The sequence below is a fragment of the Thunnus maccoyii genome, chromosome 7, assembly GCF_910596095.1.
Source record: "Thunnus maccoyii chromosome 7, fThuMac1.1, whole genome shotgun sequence".
NCBI lineage: Eukaryota > Metazoa > Chordata > Actinopteri > Scombriformes > Scombridae > Thunnus > Thunnus maccoyii.
Window position 1 is genome coordinate 8,087,267 of NC_056539.1, and position 14,189 is coordinate 8,101,455.

At 40.3% G+C, this 14,189-nt stretch overlaps 1 protein-coding gene across 1 annotated transcript; it reads left to right on the top strand.

Moving 5' to 3' along the window:
* The first annotated feature begins 3,503 nt into the window (after window positions 1-3,503).
* LOC121900390 (protein sel-1 homolog 3) lies at window positions 3,504-13,617 on the top strand. Its single transcript, XM_042416688.1, has 24 exons — window positions 3,504-3,804; window positions 4,773-5,295; window positions 5,410-5,536; window positions 6,085-6,206; window positions 6,389-6,504; window positions 6,795-6,844; window positions 7,014-7,137; window positions 7,231-7,369; window positions 7,477-7,617; window positions 7,702-7,907; window positions 8,007-8,186; window positions 9,666-9,788; window positions 9,946-10,086; window positions 10,221-10,283; window positions 10,371-10,547; window positions 10,637-10,764; window positions 11,133-11,216; window positions 11,327-11,408; window positions 11,642-11,717; window positions 11,813-11,934; window positions 12,112-12,233; window positions 12,342-12,456; window positions 12,692-12,755; window positions 12,990-13,617. The coding sequence occupies exons 1-24, from the start codon at window positions 3,691-3,693 to the stop codon at window positions 13,235-13,237; spliced, it is 3,387 nt and encodes a 1,128-aa protein (XP_042272622.1). The 5' UTR covers window positions 3,504-3,690; the 3' UTR covers window positions 13,238-13,617.
* The last annotated feature ends 572 nt before the right edge of the window (window positions 13,618-14,189 follow it).

A 14,189-nucleotide genomic window follows, 5' to 3' on the forward strand; every position in this document is an offset into this window, starting at 1 on the left:
CAAAGGCTGTATCATGTGTCATGTTCTTGAAGCCAGGCAGTGTTTTGTAATATTTTCTTATCTATATGTGTGTATTTTGTTCCACCCAGAAGCATGCAGGTCAGGACCAGATAATTGCTACTCAAAAATGCATTAAAACATGAAATTTCACCAGTGGTGTTCTCCCACTAACAACATGTCTAAAATACATGACTGTAATTACCCCCTGTTCCCCGCTTTGATATTTTCTCCAGTGAGTTGAATGGTTTCATTGAAGCATTTTTATGTATTATTTATATGTAGTAATGTAGTAAGCACTGCTGTATTTAAGTCTCCCAGTATGTCTTAACTTTAAGCTGATTTTATGAGAAAATTAAATTCTTTGTTTTGAAAAAAACAAAAAACAAAAACAAACCAAACAACCTCTGACAAAATAATATAGATTAGTAGTTAGTATCCATATCTTTGTCTATATTTGCAAAGTCCTTTAGATGCCCAAAATCTAAATGTGAAAGTGAGATATATTTTGGATTTTGACAAATTTATTCCCAAACCCCAAGGGAGCGAATTTGATCTTATGATGCACAGCAGCAGAATCACATGCTGTGAGCATCTCAATAGTGTAAAAAGTGATCATTTATTCTCAGAGTGCAGTCTTGCTTTGCACATTGATGTTACTTGATCATTCTTGAATTACATGTCTGCCTCCCCTAAGAAACAAGAGACTCTTGAACAAGTGGTGGTGAGACAAGTGTTCAGTAATATAACTAGAAAACAAGCTAACTAACCCTAAGGTCACTCCCCAGATTCCTTGTACCCAGCTGGGTACGGAGGTTTATTAATGCCAAAACTACTGAGCTAGCACAAAACAACACCAAGCAGTAATCAATCTGCAAGTCAGGATTTGAGAACACATAGGGACAGATTTGCAAGTGAAAAAAAATGTTCTGAGCTCAAACTGTGAGAGGGGACTGTCAAACAATTTTTGTGAATTTCTGGCTGTTAGGGACATCTGTTTTCAAAGTTCTTTTAGACGAATAAAAAAACAACAAAAAAACCCAGATGTACTGATGGAAGTTACAAGGCAGAGTCTATGATATTTGTCTTCTTGGTCAAATCCAGTGGAGTTTGCTCTGCTTTCAGCTGGAGTTTGAGTGCGTGGGGTAGAAACTGCCAAAACAGAACAAAAAGATTTGAAGAGGGTAAGAAAAGGACGCCAGACTTCTCCTTCAAATCTAGAGTCACAGTTCTTCTTGCAGGCTCAAAACTTTTATTACAGTCACGATTCTGTCCTTGCATTCAGAACATGTTCTGTACTTATAAGTCTGTCCCTGCAAGCTGTCAAATGTGGACCACCTAATTGGTCTCCACTTGTTTTGTTTTCCACTCACTCAATAATTCTGTCATTAATGAACTTCCGAAGATGAGAATTATGGATGAGGTTTGGGAGGATGGGAGGCTTTCCCTGCTTTCTCTCACAGCAACAGTCAATCATATGACTAGTGTAGGTTCAAGAAGACACTCAACGCTCTGATGTTCCACTGGAGATGTGCTGAGCATGGTCATGCAACTCTATCTGTAATTTATTTCATACAATGAATGAGACACACACAGGCTCACTGCACACATGCACACATTAGCCACCAAAACTCTGTCAAAAATAAGCTCATATCAGCATGTAGAAACACAACCTTAAGCACCACTCCAACATTTTGACATGTTGCATAATCCATATGCTATGAACGTTTCCTCCCATATGGTGGACTTTCTCGCCCTTGAAACCTTTCACTACTACACTTTGTCTGTCTTTACCGAAGTTTAAAAAGGCAGAGCTGAACAGTGAGGATGAGGATGAACAGCTCTGTACCTTTTGCCCTAATATCCTTTGCAGTCACTGTCGCTCGAATAATTACTAATATGCTTAATTTACTACCAGACTGCTCAAACTGAATGAAGAGGCAAGTTCAGCAAAATTTCATTTACTCATTAATTTATTGAAGTGTCAAAGAAGCTTCAGAAGAGTTCTGACAGCAGGCACAAATCAATTTTCAACTCCTTATCATCCCTTATACAGCAATACATTATGACCTTCACATACAGTAAGTAACTGCCCCAGACATTTACATTTTTGCACAATTTGCCCTATGTGTTATTGTATCGCCTGGTCTTTGGTTCTGCTTAGTTTTATCTCTTAGTTTTGTTTTTATGCGAATCAAACACATGCAGGAGTTGGTTGAAATTATCTCACATACTTGAAATGATTCATAATGGTTTTACTGTCTAAATCAAAATGCCAGCCAGCAGTGCGCTGTTAGAATGCTTTTTATCATCAGCACAAACAAAACATCAGATGTTTATTATAGGGAATGATATGCATGTCCAAATCATTTGAGAAATAGCCTGAATAATGCAACTGCCTGTTCTGTTCATTAATTTAGTATCTGCTGCAAAGACGCCATCACGTCTCTCCAAAATACTCCCCAAATGTTTGCCTTACTTTTGCCATGCCATTTTTATTTTTTTTTTCATTTCTTTACAAAGTCACATCTCGTCTCTCCCTCCTCTCTTGTCTTCGCCTTTCCTTTTCTCTGTAATATTCCTCTTTCAAATCCTCCCTGCTCCTGCGAGTCCATCCTTTAGAGGTGATGTGATAGATGTCTACACAGTTTCCTGAGTATGCATCCCTGTGTGTTGCTCTGTATACAGCCTCTCTGGCTATTGAAACGGCCTCGTCCACTGTCAGTCCCCACTGAACCCCTTGGTCCAAAATGGAGTAGGCGTATGGAGATCCAGAACCCACAGAAAAGAGCGTTCCCTGCAGGCGAGTGCCATCACTGCACACATAGACGAGACTGGGTCCAGAGAAACTCACTTTCTTTCTGTCAAAGCACCTCTGACCACTAGTTGTCGGGGAAGACCACTGAGTCTTTGTCTTTGTTAAAGAAACCTTTTCAAGATTGGTATCTACAGACTTTCCCAGGTCAGTCATTTGACTTGTTTCTCTGCGGCTGTCAAGATCAATCTCTGTACCTCCTTGATCATGGCATCCATCTACTTCTCCTCCATCCCACCCACACAAAGTGGCAGCCACACACAGCTCAGTTCCCTTAAATGGGTGAAGCATGTGAGAAAGCAATTTGGCAGCTCCCTTTGTGGACAACCGTCGGCCGTTGCGGAGTTGGTAGAGCCGCAGCTCTCGAGACAGAATCCGTTTCCAAAGAGCACAGTCTGCAGAAGTACCTGAGGTAGTGCCCACCATGTGGCTGTGAATGGGCAGGATCTTCTGGGAGGCTGGGCACGCCACAAGGCCAGAGCAACTGGAACGAGTGTCTGCTGCAGCCAACACACCACCCTGAAACATGAAAGCCAGGGTGGTGGTGCCATGAGACATGGGGAAAGGCAGAGGTACAGACTGAGAGGAAGCAAGGGAAAGGCCTGTAGGGAAGGAGAGGGATGGCAGGATGGAGTCTTGAAATGAGATGTCATTGGAGCTCTGGACATTGCGGATTTGCCCAAACTGTATTGGACTCTCATCAAGGTACTCTGCAACTGGTGTATAAAAATTAAACAGACCTGTCCTATTGCTGAATGGCAAACAAGACATATAGTTATGTCCAGTTTTCTTTCCAAAAGGCACTGAAGAAGATTCAGTGATTATACTGTCCAGAAAGACATCCTGGAAATTGCATAGGTCCTGTAAAGCCATTGAATATGATCACTCTGCTCAGACTTATGATTCAATTTTCTTATCTCCTGTCCAAGAAACCCTTTCCAAAACCCTTTTCAAGTCCAATCAAAAATATTTCCATCAATTGTCTGTCAAAGGTTTGTATGTCACCCAGAGTTGTAGATTATGTCTATAAACAGCAGTCACCCTTTATATAGACAACAAGACAGCATTCATCTACATGTGGTCATCTAAAATAACCCATCAGCAACAGTTCCCAGTGCATCCCCTCAGTTCGAAGCATAAAAGTCAGTAGGCTATGGGTAATTAATTTTGGCTGCAGTATCAGGTTGTTTTTCAGATCAGATTTCTTCAAAGTCTTGTGTGGGCGTAGGCCAAAGAGGATGCAGGGTGATGGCAAAGCATTGGCTCGAGCATATCAAATTAAGTTAGACTCTTTGATGCATCACCCCTGTGGTAAGTTCTCTAATAGAATCAGAAATAAAATGAATCAAACAACATTTCTGTTAGCTCTCAACACAGCAGAGTAAATCTAGCCAAGCCTTTTAGGTAGGTAGCCCTTTAAAGACACATCATGCAAATTCCTAAACTTGCAACACCAGAAAATCAGGTAATCCTGCATCATACAGGGTGTATGCTCAACACACTGACACCTGTTTGGGAACTATGCTGCCAGGTGTCAACCACTGAGGGCCAACATTATTCGACACATTACTAACTTAAATTGATGAACGGATTAGAACCGAACTCAAGGATTACACATTTTCTCTTACATTTTAATTCATTTTAAGCCAAAAAAACTCACAGTACTTGCTGCAAAATGAACATTTTACACAGCATTGTTCTTGGATATGTCTTCACTGCTGCTATTTTTATGGTAAGAAACTCTATTACCCTTTACTGTATTTACAGTGACAACGGTTACATTTGAAACTTGATATTTCCTATGAATTTATTTATTCCTTAAGAAAGCAAACATCCTCTTAAAATATGTTCTGTCAATCTATGTTTCCTGCCTAATTTGTTTGACTGAAAAGCACTGCACTCTGGCGTCTCACACATTCACTTCATTTTATTTACATACTCTATCTTTCACTTCACCCAGGGACAAGCCATTTCAGCCTCCTCATCCCAGAGTGGTGATAGCCTGTCTGACAATTTCATAGGGTTTGACTCAGCCCCTGACAAAGTGGTAGATGGCTCAGTGGTCCGTGTGCGGTATCAGTGCTCCAGGCAATGTCAGCTCGCAGTGGAGGTGGTGGTGTCTACATTAAGGAAGACAGATTTAATGGTCTTCAGGAGGAAATGGATCAACAGTGTACCCCGAGTCTACAGATTCCACCAGGTGCGGCTCAGATTCCCTCTGTCCATTTTATATCAACACAGTTTTTTCAACAGGCGCGTTCTGGAGGCCCAGAACGTGACAGTTCGTGCTTGGCTAGACCATCTTCATAATGGCAATGAACCCAGGACATACCATAGCTCTATTGTGAGGATTTACAAAGTGCTACAGATAATGCCACTCTCAGAGCGACCAACTAAACCTCCCACTGAGTGCCCTTCATGGTCTGCTCAACTGATGTGGCAGATGACCAGAAACAGAATCCATCAGTGTCCACATGAGTCAGGTCAGACATTTTGCAATGCAAAAAACCTTTTAATGGAAGCATGAAAACATTGTTTGTTCAGGAGAGGACACTGTTACTCACACAGACATTGTTTGTCGTTTTACTTGCACATAGATGTCATCGATATGCTAAAGTTCCCCTTGGCAAGTACTGGTGAGCACTTTGGAATGGTTCGCAGGTTCCAGCCTTTCATCGACAGAGCCCTGGAGAAAGCCCGTCTTCATGCTGTGACACAGCCCAGGTGGGACTTACACTTCACACATTGACTTCTCAATTAGTTCATTTTAGCTGTAGCTTATTTTGTATGAAGCTCAACTACACAACATGAAAAAGAAAATCTCCAGCAGAGTCTCCAAATGTTTTATCCAACACTTAAGAATTGCAGAGACAGGCCAGCTAGGTGTACAATAAAACCAATTAAGTGTGACAAACCACCACATGATGAATCAAAAGTGCAGTATATCCTTTTCTATGCATGTGTTTTTAAGACGTGTGGTTGAGAGGTTTGCGTTGATTTCAGCAGATTGATGGGTCACAGGTCAGTGAATGTTTCCCTTTCAAGTGGCAGCTGTTAGAACACACTCCACTTTTACTTCATCGTCATTATAAATGACTTTACAGGCTTCATGAAGCCTCTTCATCAGAGCATATAAGCTTTTTATTTACGGTCAATGACAGACAGCGAGGTCAGTCATTTTTAGCAGATAGCGCAGCATTTTAAAATTAACCTTATGCTTCAGTAGCCATAGAAATGATTTGTCAAATCATGTTTCGTTGCTTGGTTTTCAGCGTCACCATATCTGTGTGGATCTACCTACTGAAATGGTGTCACAAGAAGCTCTGTGGGATCATCCATCATGTTGATAGGAAAAATTTATATGACTCCGTTTTGATGCAGCTTACAGACACAGGTGGGTCACAGCAGCTTGTGTGTACACCTGATACCAGTTTCGGGGATTAGATTGAGGTATCATGAGATATTGTGAGCGATGATGTGTGTTTTGTGAGGCTGTGGAACAGACTGTGTTATGTATTAATAAAGAGCTTTGGGTCTCCTGCAGTGAAATATATGACTGTCATATCTTCTGTGTAGGGGACATCATAATTCAGGCACGTGTGACAACAGGAGAAGATGAAGCTTTCCGAACCAGTGTGGTGTTGCCCCTGCGGAAATGGATTAGACTAGACTGTTACATACAGGACTCAAAGGTATAGAACCTCAGTGTATGCCTCTGGGAGGTGGGATAGGGAATGGATATTAAAATACAGCTCGAGGGAAAATCTTATAGTCTTCGTTTCTCATCTGACTTTCGTTTGGTGCCTCGGCTTTGCAGTGTTTGATTTCCTTTTGGAACAGCTGTATGATGCTGAAAGATGGTTCCTTTCCAGCTGGGAAACTCCAGGCGATTGCAGTGTGTTCTGCAATTTGGAGTCGTTCACAGCTGAGTAGGTTTTTTCTGTGTGTTGTGAGCTCATATGTTTTTATGTCTCACTTTCAGGTGCTGTTGGATACAACATGGGACGATGAAACTCGCATATATGTATATAAGTAAGACATTTTATGGATTTTTTTCAAAGATACTTAATGTAATTTTTTTCTAACTTAAATGTGGTGAAATGAGCAAACCACAAGTCCAGTTAATTGAAAGAGATTATTTAGATATCAGCACACAGAAAGATGATGATTGCTTGCTTTAGTGGTATTAAATATCTTATAGATTTCAGGACCACATCCATTATGATGACACTGATGGATACTTTGTCATTGGAGGAGGCAAGTACATGCCAGGCATCCGTGGGTATTTTGGGCCTATAAAATACTATCGTTTTGGAACTGAAGAGGTAAAGTGCCAAGTCATCTATCAAGTTACTGTATGTTGTTTTTTTTTACTGTTATTCCCAGTGTGTTTAAATAGAGTGTTGTCCATGTCACAGGTGAAAAATCATCTTTACCCCGAGTCAACATTACAGGATCTGGATAAAACTCATGGTGTGTGTCAAGAAATAAAAGAATTTACAGCTGCTTTTCTGCAGGGAGTAGGTGACAGTCATCTCCCATCATCACTCAACACAGGTGAAGTAGATATAGATCTAATATCAAGAGTGTCAATATAATACCTGCATACCTATTAAGTATCAGAGGAATATTGTTGACAGATTGCTTTCTATATTTTATTTCAGGTTTCTGTACCCCTCACTTTATAAGACTGTGGAGTCAGTTTGATGAGAAAATCTGCAGACAAACATGGACCTGGGAAACACAACTTAAATATAGTACACTTTTCCATTTCTTGCAAACAAACGAGGAAAAACTCAGAACAGGTGCCATAAATAGTTTGCACTGTTTATCGCATGTATTGTAGGTATAAGTGATCATACTACTCACACAGCTGTGATTTTCTGTAGGATCATTGGACATGAAGAAGCTCGGGAGTGTTTTGTTTGAACAGGCAGCTGGAACAGTGTTGGCCATGGATCAGGCACAAATTAAAGTCACATCCAAATTAACTTCACTATTACAAGTGTCCTCCTGCTTTGGAAATCACAAAGCGTCTCTCTTGTTGGCCACTATCCACCTCTCTGGCTTGGGAAACTCAGTCAATCAAAAACTGGTAGAATCAATGCCTTCCTTGTTACTTAATTACTACTTTATCACACATACTGTCACTTTTCTAATGATGATTGATAATATTGACCCCTGTGTGTTTCAGGGTCATATCTACAGTTTGATCGGAGCATCGGGTGATAACCGCTTTGCCCTGATGCATGCAGGGTACAAGCACACACAAGGAATTGATGGATTTCCAAAAGACTTGGACATGGCTTATAGCTACTACTCCAATGCTGGGGCTCAGAGCGATATTGACAGTTCCAGGATACATGAAGATAAGGTATGTATCCATAACTATAGATTCCTATAGATTACAGTTCCTATGGTTAGATTAATAGATATGAGTTTTTATTTATGGTAATTTTACTTGTAGTATACAGATAGTGGCTTTAATAGAAATAGCGGAGGTCGTATAAACAATAACAGTGGTACCAACAGAAAATACATTGGAAGTCAAGTATTTATTTAGGGTGCACTATTAGATACAGCACGTGTTGGCACATTTAAAGGAAATATGGAAAGAAGCCAAGGAACAAAAATAAAATAAAACTATAAATGCATAATGATATCAATAATATATCAAGCACAACAACAGCAGTGATACAAAAGGGATTGCCCCCCAAAATATGATTAATGGATTGTTTGTTGGTCCGACCAGTTGGATCAGTGGAGGCAGAATAGGTACATCTTAAATCTTAATTTTAAAATGTAAATGAGTTAGCCATCCTGATGAATAGAATGAGAACGCTCCGAAGATAAGGGAGGCTTTGGAGCTCGCTATGAGAGGAACTCTACTTTCGACTAATTTCCTGTTTATTCTTGGAATATTTTAATAAGCTACGTCTCTTGAGTAGATGTTGCGGGCTGGATCCTGTGGTCTGATGAGGTTTGAAACACTCCTAGAAACTTTCTGTTGGTCAGAGTACATGAGAGTAGAATTTTAAAAAAAATCTAGTTCCAGTATTGATTAAAGGCCCTGAAAATCGATTTTCTCAGTCAGCCTCCTACAATAAGCAACAGAGTCCGATATGACTGCAAAATGTTCTGCTCCAAGTTAAAACAATTTTGGTTGTTTCACATGAGAGATTTCTGTCTGTGTTGTTTTATCTGAGCTCTCCCGTTTGATTTGAAGTGGGCTGAGACCTGAGATCGCTTGAAAAAAGTTGGTACCTCTGAGCAGCAATCAGCAACATTTGAATCAAAATGTGGTGACAGCTGGTGGGTTGTTTGCGTCTGTTTCCACGCCACTGTCAATCAAATCTGATCAAACCTAACCCACACAGTCCTGATGAAGCAGATTAGCTGACTTTTTAAGTGCAACTAGGTTTCTGAGTATTGAGTCATGAATATTTAAGCTTACTGATGTACTGTAGCAAGTTTTCTGGGGCTTTAAAGAAAACAGCGTCTCTCCATCAGCCACTGATGAGATGGGACAGATTCTAAAAATGCTGCAAAGATAAAAGGCAGTTTTTGTAAATACTTGTAATAGTAGTAGTAAAAGAAATAAGTTTATTTTTAGTAGTACTAGTAATAGCAGCAGTGGGAGCAGTGTTACTAGTAATAGTTGTATTATACTGTAGAAGTAGTGGTAGCAGTGGTACTGACAGTAACAGTAGCAATAGTATTCATGCAATTTTAGCACTGATAGGGAATATCAGTAGCGGTAGAAGTACTACTTCCTTAATTAGGTAGTACTATGAGGAATAATAGTAGAGGTAATAAATTACTGTATTAATGTTTCTATTTGTCCTTCCTAAAGCAATACACACCGGAACACATCTATCTAAGCAATCAAGAGGACTTAAACAGCCTGACACACGAGACAAGTGATGTCTTTCAATATATGAAACTCAAAGCAATGGAAGGAGACATCGAATCTCAGGTATGTGTGATATACAAAACATCTGAGTTTTTGTGAAGATGTAGCGTGTCAGGAAGATGTAAAAGTACTTTAGAGAAAGTCAAATCTTGCTTAAATTTCTCCCTGTACTTTAGAGTCTGTGTTCAGAACTGACTAATAAAGACTCTATTATCTTCAGAGATGCCTGGGAGCAATGCTTTACTGGGGCCAACATGGAGTCTCAAAGGACACAGCCAGTGCCGTGAAGTGGTTTGAGAGAAGCGCCATGCAGATGAAGGATCCCTCGGCGATGTACGACTACTCCATCCTACTGATGAAGGTGCTATAAGATTATAAAGACTCAACCTTTTTTATGATTGAATTGAACGCTGGATATTTCGTGTGTGTGTGTGTGTTTGTGTGTGTCTATGTTTTGACAGTTATTGATTCGCTGATTGATGTTGATTCCTTCAGGGCCAGGGAGTGAAAAGAAATTACACCCGAGGTTTTCAGCTGCTGGAGAAAGCTGCAGCTATGGTATGTGTGTACTCTGTAGCAATCAATCTGAGTGATTACAGTATGTTCCTGTACTATGAATACTGGTTTTCTGTTTCCTTGCTTTAGGGCTCAATTAATGCCTTGAATGGTTTAGGCTGGTACCATGGGATTATACTGAACGACCACAAGACTGCAGTGAAATACTTTGAACAAGCGGCGCTAAATGGAAGTGATGATGGCATGTTTAACCTGGGGATTTATCATCTTAATGGGAAAAACCCGGACAGTCCGTGGAGGAATGAGGTTTGAGCGCCACACTCCCAGCCAAAATGTATTTTTGTCAATCCATAAACATCTATCAATCAGCTGATACTTTCATATATGATCCACAGACAGCTGCATTCCAGCAGTTTCTGAACGCGTCTCAGCTTGGTCATGTAGCTGCAGCAGTGGAGGCAGCCTGGTACCTTTCGACAGGAAGCCTTGAAGGGGTGTCTCAGGATGCGGAGAGGGCTGTGATGTAAGAGGCTTTCATTAGCTTGGTGAAGAAAGCTTTGTTATGGGCTGTTGCACTGTAGCCTGCAGCTCGGTGGCATCTAATTTCAATGACAGTGGCTAATTCAAGGTCAGAATCTAGTATTTGCATATCTAAAAATAAGAGCCACTGTGACTGCATATTGTCTGGCACAGAGAGATTCTGCTTACCAATGTTATTCTAGTGTCTTATGAATTTAAAGAAGCCCCTGCTGCTGCTTTAGAGGCTTTTTTTAGAATGACCTCAACAAATCAGACTATTTTTAGATTGTGTTGAAATATTTTCCGTTTATGCGGAGTAAATTATATGCCATAATTCATCACCCATACTTCATTCATCACCTTTCTGTACAGAATGCTAAAAAAGGTCTGTGAACAGAACGGACACCTTGGATTTATGATCAGAGAGGCTCTTCAAGCATACCTCCGGGGCTCTTGGTAGGGACATTAATTTCAATTACTTTTCAATTGTCCTCCTTTAATTATTTTCTCTGGTCTTTACTATTTGTCCTAAGCCTCCTCACATTTGTGTTCTTTTCTGCAAACAGGCAGGAAGCGTTTGTGAAGTATGTTTTGGCAGCTGAAACTGGTCTAGGTTTAGCCCAGAGCAATGTTGCTCACCTGTGTGAGGTAAATGCTTGTTCTCTCTGGTTTGTGTCTGCCCTTAAACAAAATAACAACTGTCCAGAAATCAATGTCAAATCGTTGGCGTTGTGAAGATAGCTGATGAACAACTTGCACATAATTCCAGTCACATACTAAAAGAAGGAAGGCAAGCCGCAGGGAAATTATTAGCAGTTTATAACATAGCCTTCATCATTGCTGTGCTCTTTCTCGCCCTGCACACATTCTCCCAAATGCAGGAGCTGAATCTCAGCCATGATTGTCAGCGGAGATATCATAACTACTCTATATTAAACTACAGTCCCCATCCATCCGGTGAGTTCCTCTCATTTCATTTTGCCTTAACCTCTCTCTCTCTCTCCCCGTCAATCTGGTCGATAAACAGCAAGTATTTATCTTTTTTTTTATAGCTCTGCTGAAAATGGGAGACTACTACTACTATTCCTCCAGCACACAAAAAGAAGATTCATTATCCTTGCTTGGTCGAGCCATATCGATGTATAGCAGAGCAGCTTTAGCAGGCAGCCCTCAGGTGACAGATTTACTCAGGCTGTAATCTCATCACCCTATGATGAACTTAATTAAACTTCCATGGGCTCAGGCCCACTGCAATAAAAACAACAAACACAATTATACATTGTTATTATTTGGAGACTTTCTCTGTGAATAACTCATCAGCCCCCTGTTATGATTTCATTCTCACTCACAGGGAATGTACAATCTGGTCATTCTGGCACAACAAGGGCACGTTCTTCCATTGATTGTCCACGGCTTGTTTAATGTTGCACATCATGATGAGCAGGAGATTGTGGTGGAGAAGATCTTAGAAAGGTGCTTTTTTTTTTAAAATCCAGAAAACAGCCACAACAATGAATAACGAACATGAGCATTGCTGCGATTATTACGTGTAACACAGTTTTCATTGTTTTGTCTTCAAAGATGTGTGAATATAGAGGGTGAAGACGCCGTAACGCCCTGTTCTTTAGCTCTGCTCAGAGTCCAGATGGGAAAAGCCTTGAGGAAAATGAGTCAGAACGGTGCACAGCTCCTCTTGGTAAGCATAAGGCAATCAACTCACATGTAGAAAGAGAAAAAAATTCAACACACGGCAAGCTGCACTCCTACAATAAATTAACCTCCTTTCATAATTTGATCTACCTTTAATTATTGAAATGTGTGAAAATGCAAATTGGACTTTCATCATGAATAAGATATTAAAGACACTAAGGACTCCTATTTTGAGAGTGAAAATGTGATCATTTATTTAAATCATTCTTATTTTTCCATAGGCATATACATCTCTTCTTTCTGTCTTTGTCACTACTGTCATTGTGGCATTACATATCTGTCTTGGTGAGTAATTGGTTTCTTTCTTTACTGCACACACTTGCACAAATTCGCCACAAGATGGTGCAGTTTCCCCACATTTTGTTTTAACACCTCACGCTCTGAATTGTACACCACATAAGAAGCTAACTTCTGTTGTCATGTTTTTTTTTACCATGAAAAGTGTTAATATTTATCATGACACTGTAAATAATAATCATGTATGTACCATCTTTCTTCCTCATTTGCAAATGAACACAGGAGAAAGGGATTTCAGTCGCCGTGCGAGTGCACTGAGGGCAAGGACATCATCTGTCAGCCAAGATGGTGTCAACTTGAATAGAGTGCAAGATGGCATCATGGGAGGAACCTACAGAGCGGCAGGAAATCTATGGCTTACCATGCTGAATGGCGAGCAGTGGCTCCGGCAGGCCAGCGATGTGGCTGTGACTCTGTCGGGCGTGTGCCTGTGTGCTCTCTGGACCACACTCCTCTATCATCTCTTATGACATACAATACCCAGCACAGTGATCCAATAGCCACAGCAAAAGCCCCAGACACTACATATTGTAAGAGCATACATTTAGCGGATGAGTTGCAGCACTATTTGCGTTTGGGACGCATGTGACTCATTTTAACTTATGAAACAGGAAGGATGAGAAGTGCTGATCAGGATGTGAGTGTGCTGCTTTATCAGAGCGTTGATAATGTTTCTTCAGCATGTTTCCATAGTTTTGTTTGTAGAAAATTAAAATACTTATCATGCAGTTCATTTAATTAATGCTGAGTCTGACCTCCAGTTTGTATTGTCTTGTGTAAGTGGTGCCAAGGAAAGACAGAGAGGCTTCTGTTATAAAACATGTACTGTAAGTTCAATAAAAAAAAATATTTCTCCTCTGAATTTGGTAGTTTCTTACATAATTCTTTATTTTAATTAATTAAACAAATTATTTATTTTGAGAAAGTGAATGATTGCAGAGGTTGCATTACACTATTTAAACTGTCAAACAAAAACTGCTATGGCTGTGTAATTTAAAAGCTGAAAGGAACCAGCCACAGCCTCAGTGATGGATGGGTTGGGAGATGTACAGCAGAAGCTGTGTCCTAATAGGTCAGCTATTAAAGCTTGTTCCTGGTCCTATCAGTGACCAGTAACTTATCATGTAGATGATAAGTGTCTCACAAGAGACTGGACATGCAACAACAGCATGCAGGGCACTTAAACCTTTTGTCCAAGGCCAGTGCAATGGAATTTCAGAAATTATTGATTTAGTCTCTGACTGCTCCTTGTTGATACATCGGATAAGACAGTATCAGTTTTACCCATCGCTATGGGAGACAACAACAAAAAGTCTGGCTTGAAAGGATAAGTTACTATAGCAATGGAGGACACCTCAAATACACCTTTAGAGCTTCTCTGTGGTGCTGTTGTTAGTGTTCACAAAAAGATAGCATAATGAC

Excerpts from the sequence above, each read along its gene's own strand:
- LOC121900390 (XM_042416688.1), top strand. The coding sequence starts at position 3,691 with ATGATCACTCTGCTCAGACTTATGATTCAATTTTCTTATCTCCTGTCC. Across the intron at positions 7,370-7,476 it reads CCCATCATCACTCAACACAG|GTTTCTGTACCCCTCACTTT; the intron begins GTGAAGTAGATA and ends ATTTTATTTCAG. Across the intron at positions 10,765-11,132 it reads GATGCGGAGAGGGCTGTGAT|AATGCTAAAAAAGGTCTGTG; the intron begins GTAAGAGGCTTT and ends CTTTCTGTACAG.